The sequence below is a fragment of the Struthio camelus genome, chromosome 6, assembly GCF_040807025.1.
Source record: "Struthio camelus isolate bStrCam1 chromosome 6, bStrCam1.hap1, whole genome shotgun sequence".
In the NCBI taxonomy this organism is placed as follows: Eukaryota; Metazoa; Chordata; class Aves; order Struthioniformes; family Struthionidae; genus Struthio; species Struthio camelus.
The window spans coordinates 22,789,398-22,807,298 of record NC_090947.1 but is presented as its reverse complement, the minus strand read 5'-3'; the positions used below and the strand labels follow the sequence as shown (position 1 = coordinate 22,807,298).

General features: G+C 41.9%; 1 protein-coding gene and 1 long non-coding RNA gene across 5 annotated transcripts in view; one reads left to right on the top strand and one right to left on the bottom strand.

The window, feature by feature from the left end:
• Positions 1 to 3,308, bottom strand: part of LOC104148518 (uncharacterized) — a 30,065-nt gene extending 26,757 nt beyond the window's left edge. For 3 of the 4 annotated variants that reach the window (XR_011141914.1, XR_011141915.1, XR_011141913.1), the window contains exons 1-2: positions 3,191 to 3,308; positions 1,967 to 2,331 (exon numbers count right to left, since the gene is read on the bottom strand). This is a non-coding gene — a long non-coding RNA (uncharacterized lncRNA). Of the gene's footprint in view, positions 1 to 1,966; positions 2,332 to 2,426; positions 2,821 to 3,190 lie in introns of those variants that run through there. The other variant, XR_695130.2, reaches the window with a different exon arrangement.
• METAP1D (methionyl aminopeptidase type 1D, mitochondrial) overlaps positions 3,243 to 17,901 on the top strand; it is a 47,109-nt gene continuing 32,450 nt past the window's right edge. Inside the window, exon 1 of the mRNA XM_068948609.1 lies at positions 3,243 to 3,399. Within this exon, the coding sequence (XP_068804710.1) occupies positions 3,351 to 3,399 (49 nt within the window). The 5' untranslated portion in view covers positions 3,243 to 3,350. The remainder of the gene's footprint in view (positions 3,400 to 17,901) is intronic.

Genomic DNA, 17,901 nt, shown 5'->3' with positions numbered 1-17,901 from the left:
GACTGGTTTACTGAGACATCGGAGGAGTTCCAGGACCAGCATAAGGGAATGCATAAGACCATGAAGGCAGGAGCAGAAAAGGGGAAGATATGAATCACTGAATTTGCTTTATTAGTAGGTAGGCAGTAGCAAGTCATGATTAAGAATGCACTTTCACAGCACTTAAAGCCAATCTAAATCAAAGGGGCCACATTCCAGGCCACATATTAGTGCACTTTCCTGGGCACCAGCACTGGCATTCATTTGGTCTCACTGTGAAATGGCTTAGGAGAAAAACTGAACTAGGAGAAAATAAATTACTTTTTTTCCTGTAGAGCTAGTTTTCTGCGAGTTTTGGACTTGAAACTATCTCACCACAGACCACATGAACACCAGCACTGGCATAAGGACACCTATTTGTGATTAGAACAGGACTGAAGGAGCGCCAGTTTGATCAGCATAAACTGCTGTGGATCCAAATTACCTTTTGAGACAATCTTAGATAAGAAAGTCTAAGCAACCTCAGAAGTATCCAATTGCTATACTTACACTAGAAGCATGTTTACATATTGTTCTACATAAGATTTATGTATTTATAAAGCATATCTCTGTTGTGTTATACACTGTTACAAACAGTTTTCAACCTTACATTTAAAAGCCTAGTTTTATGTCCCTCTTTCTTAGCACATCTTTTGCTCATTTCAGTAACAGCCTGCCCAACATCGTGGGGGAAATAAAATCGAGATGCTTCCTCACAGTACAGAGCAAATCTAAGCAAGATAGAATGTGCAAGACTCTCCTTGAAGAATATAATACAAAGATGTGTTCCAAGGACCCTGGGTTTCAAAGTACTTTCTCCAAAACTGCCTCTCAACCTGAAGCTCAGGACAACCTGAGACATCACTGGCCATCTCAAACATTTTGAAGGATTTGCCAGATGTGAACAAAAGATAATTATATGTATGAGGGAAAAAACTGACACATGTTCTTTTGGTAACAGAACTGGAACACAGCAGAGTATGATTCTTCAGGTTTACCGTGTTCAGATATGGTGGGTCTCTCCTTTCTCAAGTAAGATTTGTTCTCATTATATTGGTATAAAGTTCCTAACAAATCTGGTATTTTTATTTCTTAGTACAAGGGAAAATCCTCAGCTAAGCACTAATTAAAGACCACTGAATCACAACTTTGTTGTTATGCTTTCTTTAAGATTCATTCAGAGATTGCAAGAATTGCAGAGCTGTTGTTCTCTTGGCACATAAAACTGTAGAGAAGTCCTTTGATCCCCTCTTGGCTTCTGACATGCAAAAGGAATCAGTCCAGTCTAACTACTGACACATATCTACATGTATCTGTGAAATAATCTGACATTTAAGGGCAAGGTAACTACAAAGGTGGTAGCAAAGTAGTCCTGGTATTGTCTCTGGTTCTTGCATTTTCTAATGCTATTAACTGGTACATTGACTGTCAGGGGTTTTTTTCTTTTTTCTTTTTGGCTTAGTGATAATATGTAATTCTGGTCCTATAGCAACAGACAAAAGCCAAATGATCACTTACTTTCTCTGACAGTAGCCTCTGATTTCACTGACTAGGAAATATTTGTTGACCTATACATAAAGTTCCCTTAGAGCACTTAATGTTTCTCTCCTGTGGTGACAGGAAAAGATGATGGTGAATTAATCATCATCCATAGCTACTTTTATGCAAAGTTTGCTGTTCTTGTTAGGTATGCATGGGCAGACCCACTCCAACATATATGTAGTTGTGCCAAACAGCAACAATGTGCGATTGCTTTATACCGTGCAGCTTTTTGGGTGTGCAGCAATGGTTGGGTGTCTATATTCCTAAAGCCCTGCAAAGATAAAAAATAAGATGAAATCAAGCTTGATGAAATTCAAACTTCTGAAAGACCATACTACGCTTTAGAATTAGGAACAAGGTGAAGACATACATTAATTTCTGCCCTGCATCTCAAATGTGTACATACCTCTCACCAGTGGGTAGTGATGCTCACAGAGTGTCACTAGGCAGCTTAGGAATGCCATTTCTTCCTTTATTTTCAGCTCTATTTTTCTTCTGTTAGGATCTTGTCATTCCTCCCCCTGCTGAATAACTATGATGAAACATGTCAGTTGGCGCAGAAGGTGGCCGTAAGGAGTAGATTAAGAGGCAGTACAAGATACTGTACTGATCTTCACACTACTATCTGGTCTGGATATAAGCTATAGGAGAGGCTGTCTTCTGAGCTCTGGCAGCTGATTAAATGATGCATTTTTCCTAGCAATGTCTATGCAGGACCACGGACAGGATGGTAGCACAATTTTCTGAGCACAGTACTCCTGGAATCTGCTCCTTAAAGACAGAAATACACAGTGCAACTTTTAAGTACATACATTTTTCAGTCTTTTTCCAGAGTAGGTGGGAGTAAATAGCATCAGAATTCCTACCTGCCTTGGAGTTCGAGCCTATTCTTGTTAGCTAAATTATAAAATTTGTAGATGTGTAGTTAAAAACTAATAATGGCTATGCCAGGAGATAAATAAATCTGGACATAAGCAGTCATCGTCCATTTTCCTTTGAGAATTTGCTTAATTATCTCACGGGTCACAACTCTTCCGAGACCACAAGTCCCACTTCAGGAAGTGCTGTCTCACCGCCCTCTCTCGCTGGAAAGACGGTAACAACCTGTCATTTATACCTCAACGGCCCAACGCTACAACGCGAACCTACGGAAGCGAAGGCCACCACCTGCAAGAGCACAGTCCCCGAGCACGCTAAGCCGCTGAGCGGGCTGGGCAGGGTGGCGACGACTGCGGAGCATTTCAGCAGTCCTTCACGGGAGCCCACCGCCCCTCCGCGCCGCACGTTACCGCCTGACGGGGCCGCACGGGGCCGCCAAGGCTGCGGTCTGCGGGTCGGCTCCCGCGGGGCCGGGGCCGGGGCCGAGGATGAGGCCGAGGCCGGCCTGCGCCACGCCGCTCCCCCACCGGCTCGGAGCGCGGCGGGGCGGGAAGGGGGCGCTGCCGCCTCGCCGCCACAGCCCGGGCGCGGCCGGGCGGGCGGCGCGCTGCGCAGGTGGCAGGGGCCGGCCCCCGCCGCCATCCCCCATCCCCTGACGGGCACCTGCCGCCCACGCGCGGGCTCGGCCGCGCTCCCCACTGCCCCGAGGGCCCCGTGTGGCACCTGCCGCACCTCACGGCACCCCACTTACCTGCCGGCCCCCGCCTCTGCCCGAGGCGGCGCGCGCGCAACGGCAACGGCAACGGCAACGGCAACGGCAACCGCCGCATCGCCAACCGCCCAACCACCCGCGCGGCCGCCGCGCGCACAGTTCCCCCTCCCTCCCCCCCCGCCACGTGATCCCGTCCCACATGACCAAGATGGCGGCGCCCAGAGCTGTCAACGTGCTGCGGGGCAGAGGTGAGTGCGCGCCGCGCTCCGCCGGCCTGCGCGGGGCCCCCGCCCTTCCCCTCGCCCTCGGGGAAGGACGCGGCACCTCGGCCCCCGCTGGCCCTGGGAGCGTCGCAGCGCTGTCGCGTTTGGGCGTGCTTTTTGAATTTAGGCGCCAGCCGCCCCCCGCAGTCCGGCACTGGGCCGCTCCCCGGGCGGAGCAGCCCTCATGCGCCCGCGGTGATACAGAGTCTCAGAAAACTAGTTCTTAGGAGAACTAGTGGGAACGAGTTTCCGCGCCCTCAAACGCGCGGGGAGCAAGTCTGAGGGGGCACGGGTGAAAAAAGCCGCGGCCGTGGCTGGCCCTGGCCCGGCCCAGCCCTGCCTTGTCCCTGTCCCTGTCCCTGTCCGTGCCCTCCTCCAGCGCGGGCGGAGCTGGCGGCGTTGCCAGGAACTTCTCTTGGCTCTTCAAAACAGATAAGGCTGCAGGAAAGGGTCTGCACGCAAAAGTAAAGCTTCCAAGTGTGTGCTTCAGAAAAGCGTAAAACAAAAGGATATATTCTTATTCTCCAGCGATCTTGATGAAAGACTTGTAAGCTGGGTTGTTGGATTTTGGGTTGGGGGGGGTTGAAAGCCTATTAAATACTTACCACAATAATGGAGCATAGACTGAACCCAGAATGACTTTAAATGAAATATTAAACTGAATGCTTTATGCTTTTAGCTAAAGCATAATGTTGCAATGCTACACAGCTGACATATAACAGAAGTTCTGTCCCTTTTGTCATGTTAGCAGTCACATCTTCTGCTGTACTTCTATGTTTCATTCTATCCAACAGTCTTGAAAAAAGTTTGAAAATATAAAGGCCTCTTCTGTATAGTTAACCCTGAATTTTGCAGGGCAGAAGAGCCACATCATTTTTTTTTTTTTCCAGCAAATGAATGCTCCTATCCATAAAGACGTTCCAGTTTGACTGGACTTTTGGAATCTGAACTTTTGCTGAACTCTGGGAAGAGCTACAATATTCAGCATTCAGAACCAGAGTCTCCTATTTGTTTTATTTCTGACAGCTGTCAAAACCTTCCCTCTTTCACACGTGCCAGTAGAAACTGAATCACATTTTTAGTATGTAGTAAAATACAAGCAATCATTTTCTGTTTTGAATCTCAAATGAATTGAAAGTTACTGTGCAGCTTCATACTGTTCTTGATTGTTTGCTTCAGCAGTTTTGCTTCCGCAACCATTTGGTTCTGGATATTGTTTTGGTCCCGTGTCCATGCCCACGCCACCACCTCCAGCTCCCTCCCCACCTAGCAACCTTGAGTTTATTTTCCAGTTAAATGGCCCAAGCTCTTTAAAACTGTTAAGCCTTCATACCTTCCCTTTAGACATCAGACCTTATCCAGTTCCCCTAGTGGACATGCTTTTCCAGAACTTGAAAAAGCACAATTGTCATAGTTCAGACAAGGCTGATTAAACTAAATCCAATTTTCCCTGAAATCCACAGTTCAGTGTAATTTAATTTACAAATAGTAAAAAACAGAAGTAATTTAAATTAGATTTCTGTTCACCTGAGGGAATCTATTCTACCTAAATTGAATGAAAATTACTTTTTGATAGCCACTTTTGTGATATCTTTTCATGTTTGTGATGTGTTTTTTTTTTTAGTGAATGATGAAAACAAAATGTTCATTATTAAAGAGCTGTTTCTAGATAAAAGTATTTGAAAAGCTGAAATTGTGGAAGTTTGTATACTGGTGTAAATACTTCCTACACATATCAGAAGGGCTTGGGCTATCATAAATAGTCTTTGTTATGACTGAAAAAGGAAAGAAGTTGAATGTTTGTGTTTGCCAAAAAGATAAAAAGGCAGTTTGTGCATTTTTAGTAGGCATGTCAAGGAGCTGATTTGAATAGTCTCTGCTTTGCTAGTTGCAGAATTACATTTTAAAACACTGTCAAACCAAGGAGAAGGTAAACAACTTTGTAAGAACATGAGTGGTTGCAGAGGCCTCGTGAAATTTTGTACACTCAGAAACTGTATTTCAGAGTGGTCTTGCGGTGGGTTGACCTCCACAGAGCTGCCACCCTTGCTTGAACAGTATTTAAGTAGATTTTTGCAGGTAATGCATAGGAGACCTGATTGCATTTACCATTTTGTGAAAGAAAACTAAGAAACAGCCACAAGACAGACACATCAGATGGCATGCTGACCTTTCACGGTTTGTATTTATAATTAACATGGATTATACGGTGTTTCATACTGTGACAGTTTTCAGGTATTAAAATAATTGCATCTGTGATATTTCATTAGTAGTAACAAAATAAAATAGAAGGCATCAAAGAACTGCATATCTTCGAGTACAGCTTAGATGGTTTAAGGCACAGTGATCTTCTTTTGCAGATGGATTTACTCATTTCAGACATATACATTGCCGTAGAGTAGAAGCCCCCTGACTTGTTGCAATGAAGTTTCAAGACTTTGAGCCACAGAAAATAATTGATGAGACGATATCCCTCGTAAAATGAGTCCCTTGACTGGGATAAAAAAATATATATATAACTGATATCCTGTCTTGCTTCTCTCACAATGAATCAGCACTCTGTAATAATCTGTGCTGCAAATTATTGACTGGACTTTTCAGTTAAGTTACTGTAGACTGAAGGTGGATGACACATTTCTTCAGCATGCAGCCTGTGGGCACAGGCCATACCTCTGCTTGGGCGCTGCCTTCCTACGGCCCTTCCTGGACTGGATGGTCGCGCGCAGGCGTCCTGAACGGCTGCCGATGGATCCTGAAACTCTGCTCTCGGGTAGAAGCTGTGGCTGTCTCCGTCGGGCTTTTTGTAACGTCCAGCACCAGAGGATGTGAGATACTGTGAGATATTTTTGTTCTGCAGGTGCCGACCCTTTCAGAAATGTTTGTTTGCAACATTTCTCTGAGATTTCTACTCTTTTCCCCTCTCTTAATAACATGGAGAGAAGAAATATAAACAATATATAGATGTTGTTAACTGTTCTTCTCCCCTCGTCCCTGTCCCTGTCCCCCCCAAAAAGAAAAGAGCATAGCCAGAGTTTGATTTTCTCGCATTATGGCTTCAAAGGCTTTACTTTATGAACAAAAACCAGAACTCAGGGGGCCTGCTGGTCTGGATGGAAGTAGGGGATCCCAATGTGAAAAATAAGGCACGGAACTGTATTGTAGGGACCTGCAATTTAGCTTATCAGGTGTTTTTCTCTGACATACCCATTTCTTTAAAGTTTTAATACAGTGTTTAACATGGTGTTTATTAACTCTAATACATTACAGTAGACTTTTATGTTTTAAAGCAATGCGAACTCTATATAAACATTTGAAATTAGACTTAATTTAAAGCTGATCCTTAACATTATCAATTTTTAGCTAGTTTGTGCAATCTGTCCAAATGGGAATCTCTTCACTGTTGAATTGTATTTGGAATTTGCATAAAACATTCCACTAAACTTAACAAATGAGGAAGCTGGATTAAAAGATGGAACATTAATGACTATCTGATACAAGACTCCTGGCTCTTGAGTTATCTATATAAATTTTACTAAATCTTTTACTAAGCAATATTTCTGATATACACGTGTTTTGTCAAGCTCAGCCCCTTCAAAATGCTAATGATCTCATGAAAAGCAAACTTTTCAATATTTTTCAGAGAAAGTGGAAGAGACTTGGAGTAAGTTAATTTGTGTGCTGAAATAAAAATGTGACTGTCAGATAGTTGAGCTGCCGCATACCGCTGAACCAGTCGCTCTCCATTTTTCTGCTTTCTGCTGATGTGTTTTGAAATTGGAGTTACATTTATGCAAAAAAAAATTGTTATAGCTTGCCTTTCAGTTAACGTATTTTACCATAAATTTGAGCATATGCAAGATTTTTCTAATATTAAGGCTGAATCATGATTTTTAGCACTATTAATGTCCAAATGATAAAAGTATCTCTTCATCCATATCTTCATCACTGTTTAAAAAAACCAGAGATTTGCAACTCAGAAAATTGCAAAAATGTAGTCATAATCTATGATAACTTTTAATTCTTCAAAAATAGCTAATGCCTTTTTTTTTTTTTTAATGTAGCGTGTACAAATAATAGTCTTTGAGGGACCTGACTCAAAAGTTTCTGGTATTCCAGACTGATAATGAAATATGTCCTGTAATTGCAAAATATTTTTTGGTAGATGAGAAGAAGTGATTGAAAACTTTTGTTACAGAGTTTTCAAGATCGAATGATGCTTTGCTGTGCCGTGCAGTATATGAGCTGGGCAATTAGCTGGAAGCAAATATTAATTCATATTTTCCATTAATCTGTAGACAGACTCATGTCTCCAGAATTTGGCATTAGCATTATCAGCTGCAAATCATGCACTGCTGAAGTTCAAACCATTTCATCATAGGACACTTTTAACATTTGCAAACTAAGGTAGTTTCATCCCTGTCTTGAAAATAGTCAGGCAGACAAGGAATAATTCCCATTTCAACAGCGCAGCAATGAGTGACTGCGGGTGGGGGGAGAGACGTATTTTCATGGTCTGAGGCATGAGAGAAGAAATATTCCCTTTTCAATAAAGTGTTTAATTGTTCTCTTTTTTCAGCGGCAAGGTAATGCACTGCTGGCAGCACACAGAGCTTTTGTTCTGGCGAGATGGCGCGCTGCTGGCGGTGGGTGAATTTGTGGGGTGCGGTTTCGCTTGCTCAGGCAGCGTTTGCACAGGTTGCGCCTGAGAGAAGGGAAGCCCTTAGCAAAGGGCCAGCCGGGGGGAGAGTGGGAGCTGCGTGGTGGCGGGGGTGAGAGCTAGCGCAGGGCTGCAGAGGTTGGGGCGCTGCACCCCGGGCTGCCCGGCCGCTGGCGCTAGCACCGCTGGGCAGGCGCCACAGAGGTGGGATTGTCTATCGCCTCCGACTGCGCTTTGCAGCTGGGTTGGCACAAGTGCCACCTGACAGAGCAGCAGCCTCTAACCGGCGGTTGCAATTAAGTCATCTGCATAAGTGACTTTGGACATGGCCTCAGTACTCTTAATTGGTGGCTTGCTGCAGCAACTTGGCATTTTCTGCCATAGTGACAGCTTTGCTGGTCCGTGCCTCCTCGTTTATCCTTTTGTACCCGACCATACAAATCTTTTCTTCTTTGTAGAAAGGTGCCGTTGACTTGTTGAGGAAGTGTTGCCATTGCAGCTACAGCTAAAATCTGTGTAGAGACAAAATTCATGACCATGAATTTTCATGAAGAATAGTTGGTTTCAGCCTTTTTATGAACGCTTTGTCTGTTGCGCGAGCCTTGTGTCTTGGGCGAGCAGGTCTCCAGCAGTGCCCTCTCAGACAGTATTTAGCCTATGATAAACATATTAGACAGATTAATTTTTAGATATTAGAAGGAAAATACCCAAAAGTTCTGGGAAAGCCTCTCCTAACGAACCGAGATGCCCCATCAGAGGGACCTGGCTTGTCACAGTGTTGCCAACAGAGCGCTCTCCCAGTCTTCAGCCTTGGACGTGGGGATGCCCCCAAGTGAGGAGCATTCCCTGTTTGCATGCCTGGCGTTTACCTAGCCTGCGGAGGTGGTCTTCCTGGTGTGGCATTCCCTTACCTGGCTTCAGGTATGTAAGCAGAAGCTCAGAATAATATCATGTAATAAGACACAAAGTCTCAAATAGAAAGTCATGTCTGTGATTTGTATTTCAGGTGTGCAGGTCAGCGTAGCCTTTGGGCAGCACAAAAGGCAAACTTGTTCTGAACTTCTTGCTTGGTCTCTTATTAAAGGGCTAGATCTCTGCAGGCTGAAATCTGTACTCGGAACAAATGTAATGTTAATCAACACACAAGTCCTAAGTGTTGTTCTGCAAAAAATGGAATGACTTCTCTATGGTCATGTAGCAAATAAATGAAGTAAAGGATGCTGCTTCACAGTCTCTAGGGATTAAATTCAATTAGAAGATACAGGCTCTTAAAATCTACATCAGAAGAGCACCCCGCCAACTCTATTTGCAGGATCAAACAAACTGCAAGTGAAGCCTCTGGCTTCTTAGTTCTTGCATGTTCTTTTACTTAAAACATTGATATCGGTACTTAAAATATTACTAAAGTATGACCGAGGTCCCTGGTGATCTCTAAGCTTGTTTGCTGTAAGATATAACATTTGAAGAGACAGGATGAAGGATTGAATCATCAGTAAGGAAATTCTGGATCTCAAATTGTGAATTGTGTTGTGTCTCAAATTGTGAATTGTGTTGTGTTTTGGAGCACATAGCTTCAAATCACAGGACTGGATGCCATATGAGCACATAATAAAACAGTTCCTGTCTCGGAGGGCTGGCAGTTTGGAAAGCCAGGGCAAACAAAAGCAAAAGAAGGTGTTATCTCTAGTTCATAGATGGAGGAACTGAGGGAATAATCTGTGGAGGGTCTCATGGAAGCGTAACATTGGCAGAACTGAATGTGGCCTGAAGCCTGAGCTAATGCCTTTTCTTTCTAAGCTACCAGAGCCGCGTGCTGTTTAAAAACATGTGGACATAAATGAAATAAATAGTTTTCTAGTTTTAGATAACATACTCCTTTTACTCAAGCTTTTGCACTCAATTTCCCTAAATATTCTAGAAACTGGATTAAAGCATATGCAAAAAATGATATAACACCTATCTCTAAAGTTCTAAAATTCTATATTATGCATATTCTCTTGTTCTATGGGGAAAATTGAACTATTCCATTCACATTCCCTGTGATTCTGACACATTTCCAGTTATTTCTCATGCAGTTCTGTACATATGGGCAAAGTTTGTAGTTTAAGATTGAAGCTACCAAGAAAAAAAGATTTCTGTTCCAGTGGTGGAATTGCCATAACATAGCGGCATGATATTTTCATTTCTCACTCTGACGAGAACTGGGTTTCTACTGGAGTCAAATCAAAGGTGGACTTCTGGTTTCCAGTCTGTTCTGGTGCTAAAGCTGTCAGGGAGCTCGAGGTCAAGAACTCCAAGCTGATTTTCTGTTCCAGGATATTCAGAAGTGCTAGATGTGGTGTTCTGCTTCTGATGGTTGTGAATCGTGAGCAATGTGAAGTGACCATTGTGCCATTGCACTGCAAAGTGTGGTTTCAAAGTGGGGATTGTTCTCAAAAGTGGTGGGTAAAAGGCCTTTCCTGTGCTAAAAACATCTGTAGCACCCGTAGCTACAGTGGTCTTCTCAATTGGCACTTAGGATTGCATAGATTTTCTTCCTTTTTTGTCTTTTCTTCTTCCCTCTCCCCCAGTCCCAAACAAGCACGTTCCCGTAGCACTTAGGAATTCAGATCTGGCAAAGAGACTTGCTACCTCTTCTTCTCTACGACAGTTTGGACGTGGCAATGTGCCAGTGCTGGACACAGCAAGCGCTGCAGAGCTTCTGAACATCATGCTGCAGTGCTGTCAATGTGGCAGTTTTTATTAGCATTAAATTTTATTTTGAAAATATTTTGACGTAGTGAAGTGGGAGGGGGAGTAGTACACTTGCAGTGCAATTGCTTGGCATTGGTTGGTTGCTTTTGACATGGTGTCTGTCCAAGCTGTGTGCATTTGTAGCAGTGGTTTCTTTCCTAAGCATCTCTGTTTTAAAACAGCAGTGTTTGCTAAAATCAACTTGTTTACTTGATCTAACCTTTATATTACATACATGAAAAAGCAAGAGAAAGTAGACAAGGAGCTGTCTGTGCTTTGTGCAGTCTCTGGCTTACAGCTACTGCACCCTGTAGAAAGAGGCTGTTTGGCTAAAGCCGTGTTTTAATTTCATTTTTTAGTTTTTAGTTACACATTTCTGGAGTCTCCCTGTTACCTGATGGCGCCTATATTTCATCAAGTTTAGACAAGCAGTCTACCTGGATTTAGGCCCAGAGGAGCTGTTGTAACTGATGAACATGATCCCCCTGCTCAGGAATCCACGACCTGCAGGACCCGAGGGATTCCCGAGGGAATGGAAAGAAAACTGTATTCAAGCATTGGCTCCTGCTTTTATTATTTTCTTGTTGTTCCTACATAGTATCACCTTATACTCAGGGGTAATGTACCTCACTACTAGTAAAATCTGGGTTTCGTTTGTTGATAATTAAAAGAAAAGATTTTTTTAAAATAGAATGAAAACAGAAGCCGTTAAGGATACAGGCAGCAAAAGAAGTTACTTTGACATCTCTTGATTACTGCTTACAAATGAAGTGACACATTATGAAACAAAAATTGTTGTAGCACTGGTGTTAGCCTGCTGATCTTTTTTACTACATTATCATTTTTATCCTTCCAGAGCTTAATAGATACAATTGCATATTTTAATTTTGTTCTTACATGTTTATTTCTTTAATCTGTTTCATTCTGTTAGAAGAGCTGTACTATGTAAGCGTTGTATATTATTTTAGCTGCAAAATATTATCATGATGGATTTTTTATTTAGAAAGTGTTTTTAGAATTGTTTTTTATGATTGCAGAGTGAGGGTTAGTGTTCAATCTAATTAAATGTAGTTGCATTTCCTATATGAATTATTTTTAGTTTGCTTTTTCATGCCTTTATTTTCATCAGGAGCTGTAAATCTATCGCATTTTTAGAGGAAAAACATGGGCTTGGCAGTCAGATACAACCTCGCATCTCTCCCTCTTAAAACCAATCCAATTATTGTCTTAAAATTCTCTTAAACAAGGGGAGTATGTAATTTCTGCTTAAAGATCAAGAACTGTTTCTTCATGTTGTTTTGAATTGTGTCCTTGCTAGCTTTTTCCTTTGTAAATTGATGAAATTAAAATGGGGAAAATGTAATTCAAAGCTGCTGCTTTCTTCCTGTTCTAGCTTTTACGTCCCATGTCGACTGGATGGGCAGTCAGAACATACTCATTAGTCTTCTAGCTACATAGGTTTTGGCCATTGTTCGTTTAGCTTTTCCTGCTTATATTTATCTCATTAACATGTTATGCCTTTGCTTTCAGAGAGGGTTTTTTCTCCTGTCTTGAGAATCTATGTGGTAAAATTGGCCTCCAACTATGTTTGCTTTTCTGTTACAGTAACAGTTTGTCTAATTTATTTATTTTTCTTAAAGTGAGCTGTTTACTCTGGGATGCACTACAGTGACTTGAGAACTTGTAAAAACTTGGCATGATGAATGTGAAAACTGGGCGGATAAAGGATAAACTCAGATTTACTTATTTAAATCAAATAATTAACAAACATCTGGAATAAGGAAGTCTTTGCTAAAAATTTAATGGTTCTGTTCCTTTGGGTAAGAGAATAGAAGGTCTGCTGTACAGCGGTGCTCGTATTGTATTACCATTCAAATCTTCCAGGCTTCTTGTCTGCTCCAGGTTTGATGTTCTTGGTATTTTGAGGTTTAAAAAGAAAAAAAAAAACATATCGGGTGTTTTTATACCTGAAAGAATTAACAGTACAATCGTGTGATATAATCCTATTAACAACATTTTTCCAGTCACCAATAAGGGAGAGAGTTACTGTTTTTACTCAACAAAGTTCATTCAAAATTTTTGATTAGAGAATGCTTGAATAATTAAATAGCAGTTGTTTTCTTATATTTTGGAAGTCCTCAGAGGCCACCGAGGTTAGGATTCGGTTGTCTGAATTGTCCAATTCTGGCACCGTGGAGTATGTGCTGTTTGGGAAAGTGGGGAGAGAAGCAGGGGCAAAGCAGCTATCCACTTGCGGTTTGGTGGCAATCATGATTGCCGAATCTCTGTCTTGAGTCTCATTTTGGTGTCTGGTGGACTTGTACCTTCTGAGGTCTTTATGCTGACGGTCCTGGTGGAGGCTAAAGTTCTCAGGCAACTTGCATGCACCAGAAACGGTACCTACCTTGCTAATCTGCTGGCGGCGTCTGCTCAGGAAGACAAGTTCTCCCATCAGTGCGTGGGCGGACGGAGGGTCTGATCTGAACGTGCAGGACTGTGTTCAGACACTTAGACTTAAACACAGGACTAGGAGCCGGGAGGTAGGGGTTTTGAGGCTGGTGGTGCACGGCCTTGGATAAGCCATTGAACTTTCTGTCTTTTTCTCCACCTACAATACAGATATTTATCTACCTTGCAGGTGCATTGGTTGAGATTAATGAGTTGTTTGTAAAGCACTTTGAAGATGAAAAGCACTATAAAAATGCTAAGTATTATTATGTATGAGCTCTTGAGTGCATAATGGCTGTTTGCCTGCCAGTATTTAAAGCAATTTGTAACACACTAAGTATGAAAGGCACTATATGAAATCAAGCTCTGGTTTCCATTTAAGAAAAGTCACTCATATTTTGTGTTCAGCAGTTCAAGTCGTACTGTTTTTGTCTTGTGTGTTATATATAGCAAAAACATAGACTTTAAAAGGTTTTAAAAATGGAAGAGTTTCAAAACCCTTAAAAGTAGGTTATTATATAATACAGATGTCTTCTCATTTAATTCTCCCTCTTACCCTCTCTGTATGGTCTTGGTTTTTGTTTGCCAGATACTCAGGTCTTCTCTCTCTTTTCACATTTTGCCAAAACCTTCTTCAGTGCCTTGGTAAGCTTCTATCTTGACTGCTGTAACTTTTCTCTCCCTGACCTGCCGGTGGGTCTTGGCAGTTATCACCGATGCTCCTGTCCTTTGCATCGCCTCTGCTCAGTGGCACATGTCACCCTACAGAGTCACCCTCTGTGTTTGAGACTGGACTTTCCCGTGCAAGGACCTTAAAGCTTTTTGAGCCTGGATATTACTAAACATTGTCCAGCGGTGATGAGGCCTTCTGTGTAGGGAACGGAAACATGTTGATAATAGGCTTACTTTTTTGAAAGAAATCTTTCATAAATTCTTTAGATATGGCCTACAAATTCCAGGATTTCCTCGGATCACAAGTCAAAATTGTTTTTACGTTGCCTTGTTTATTATATGTTGACATGATATAGCCTGTGCAGCTTGGATAATAAAATACCCTTCTTGGCTTCCTCTTGCCTTGCCACATCAGCTTAGAGATGTGCAAGAAGCAAATGCCTTAAAAAGACTCGCAGTCGTGCATAAAGACATGAGTGCAGTCCCCTTCACTTTACAAGATGTCTCATGTTACCAGACTAGTGCATGTCGTTAAGTACTTGCAGGTCTAAAATGTGAGAGAGAAAGCATGACAATTAGTATTCTACAGAGTGCAGTCTTACTGCTTTTTGGGTGTAATTCAAGCAGGAAAATACAGTATGTAGCTAGGCTTATTATGAGGAGAAGTGTCAGAATGGTTTATTTTGGTCTAGTTGTTGCCTTGGCTCAATATGTTCTAAAAGGATGTAAGAGAAAACATTTAAGGTAACATGCACAAACTTAACTCTTCCTTAGCAAAGGGTTTTATCCACATGATAGCTACTTCCAAGAAACGGTCAGTTACTACAGACATTCCTAGACAGTATAAGTTTTAAATTTGTTTTCAAATTCCTTTAAGATAGTTCATATTAAAAACATGTTATCTGAATGGAAGACAATGTGGAAGTCTTTTATGCCGTAGAGACAACGTATGGGAAGCTCATTTGCTTATTTTGTCGAATGACCGATTCCCCAAGGAGCTCTCCATTTAGAGCCATTAAGAGTCTTTTTCCAGATCGGTAGTTGTCTTTCCCATTGCTTTTTGATTTCTGAAAGAAGAGGAAAATGTTGGAAACTGAGTGTTCAATACACTGCTATGCTACGTGGAAATTTTAGAAAAGGGTGATAAAGGGCTCTTCAGAGCCCATCGGAGGTCTTCTGGCAGATTTGGTCTATAGCATACTGCCTGGGAAAACTTTCAGGAGTGTTTTTGAAAGTGGTACTGTGCTCTTTCTGCTTTAGACGATAAATAACCAGCCGCTTTAACCAGCTGAGTAAAGTCTCCAACTTTCATATTTTAAAGATGTTTCCTTTCTTGTGTTTATACTTAAAACACCCATTCAAAGTGATGTTTAGATTTAGACCAAGTTCAGTTTGAACCACGAAGGACTATTGCTGCAATGAACATGATCTAAATTTATATATAAATGCTTTTGGCATATCAGATGTTCTCTAAAGGAATGTGTTAACACTTTTCAGATTATCTATTTCAGTTCTGCATCATATACTTTTTAGAATTTTGATATAGACAGCATACGTGGCATAACGGTGAAAGAAAATAGCAAATAAATTGTTGGATTCCCACATAAATCCAGCTGTTCAGGCCCACATTTTTTGATAGACACGGCTGAAATTAGGGATGGAAAAAAGCAACAGTAAGCTCCTAAACTCCTTCCACATGAGTCATGAGAATGAGGTGCTTTTTGTAGTAAATGATGCAGCTTCTACTAGGTAAAGTGGAAGGTCATCTTGCAAAGACCTCCTGTCTTGACTCCAAGGGAAGGTGTTGCCTGCATTGATTTGTGCAGGTCTGAGAATGCAGTCATACTCCTGCAGCATGGATGAAATGGTAGGTGGTGACAAGGTTTAAATTTGTCGTCATCATCATGTGTTTTCTGAGTTGACACCTGTGAGGTGACTGGGCAGGTCTCATCTGTCAGAGCTGTTTCTGGTTATTCTGCACTGATTAACACTCTTCTCATGGCTTATGACAGAGACTTAAAGGAAACAGGTGTTCTGTAAAAAAATGGTAGTGGGATTTGTTTAGGTTTATAAAGCTTTGTTAATGCTTGGGCAGCCCATGCCAGTTCAGAAGAAGCTCAAGTCCTGAGAAGAGTTTTTTTCTGAAAAAGCTTTAATCACTTCCTCGAAAAGATCAAGTTGTTCCACCAAGAGTTCTTTTGCTGGTATAATTTTGTCCCAGCTGCTTTCTTAATGGTACAGTTACACTGCCTGGAAGTTTGGGGTTGTAAGGGACTCTCTTTAACTAATATGTATTTTCTGGCAAAACTTTAATTACAGAGCAACCCAAACCCAACTGCAGGAGCAGTTGAATATGAGTATACAGTGGCTACTTCTAAAACGTGCCTGATAAAGACAATCCAGTCTTACTTGCTTTTGTTCATTTGGGGTTGTGTTTTTCCAAAAATCTCCTTCGTGAGAGCTATATCAGAAAGTCAGCCTTGATCCTTCAATAGAACATATAAAGGCATATCTGAGCCTTCCTGAAGAGAATATTAAAGTCACTAAAAGGTGGGATTCATCTTACGTAACATTATGCATCTAAGTTGACAATACTGGTTCCTTCTGTAATCACCTGAAGTAAATAGGCTGAAATAAATTTTGATCGCTTTTCATCTTAATCTCATTGACTAGTTGAAATCATTTTTCTTTTTCCGTTATGTGACGCAGGTATAGACTAAAGCAGCTGTAGGCAACCTCTGGTGGCACTTGCTGCAACAGCTCTCAGCCCAGCTCGCAGGCCCAGCTCCTTGTTGGTGGCTGCAAGCTAGACGCTAGAGGTTGGGAGCTGGAAGCTCAGCTAGCTGAAAAAAGGCTTGCTGAGGCAGTTGAGATGATGACGGGCTACTAAATACGCTACACCGTGAGTAGGCATAGCTGAGACAGGCACGCATCACTTCTGCGAAGTAGTGCCTCTGCAGCGGGAGCAAACAGCTCCGCACCAACGTTGCTGTGGCTGTTTGCCCAGGCAATGCGAAGCAGGACTCCTGGTGTTGAGACAGGTATGGTCCAGATCATAAAGTTAGAATTCACAATCACAGCACTTGGCAATAGGCCATACAGATGGATGGAAATGGACTTCACTTATTCCGTGATTAAAATATACAACAGAACTCTTAGCATATTTGATAATTTACCCAGGGTTTAGGCCAAAGTCTTTCAAGAGGTCGACAAAAGACTGATCAAATATGGCAGATGTGTAATTCTGTGTTTGGGCCTCTGTGGAAAGTTGTGAGAACAGTAGCACTCACTCCAGAGATGAAGCTTACACTTTCTCTGCTCAGTTTTATTTTATACTCCTCAGAATAATTTGTAGTGCATCACAAACCACGTCTGGATAGATGTTTCATGAACAACTTCACTGAACAGATTTTTCAGTTAGAGAAATACTGCTATTGCAGCTGAGGTCACTGTTAAAACCGAGACACCAACATTTCTACATGCAGAGCTGCAGTTTTTATAAAGTGCTTTTAAGATGTGCCAGCAGCAGCACTGGATTTACTAGGAGGCTATCAGGATCACTGACCTTTCCAGATAACACCAGTACGTACCTCCTGCCACATGTGTGGCTTTACCAGTACCTTGTATTTTATTTATTTCCTCAGTCCCTCTCCTGAGCACCACACAATGCCATATGTGCTTGTGTCTTGCATGATACAGGGATGGCTATACAGTCTTCTCTTCCAGTCGTGTTAAGGTTATGTGTGCCACTGCATTTTTACTTGGAGAGAAAAATGCTTTGTTATGTATCAAATTGAATGGGAAGTATTTGCAAAATTGTTCGCTTTGTGCAATTAATATGTTATAGATCTTGTCTGTTCTGTCATTTCTGCCTCCGGAGCTCCTTCTACCTAACCATAGCTTCTTTCTGCTCCAGATAAAGAAATAAATTAGCAAGTGTCTTTGTTTAGCTGAATTTTTTCGTCAACTGCAAACAG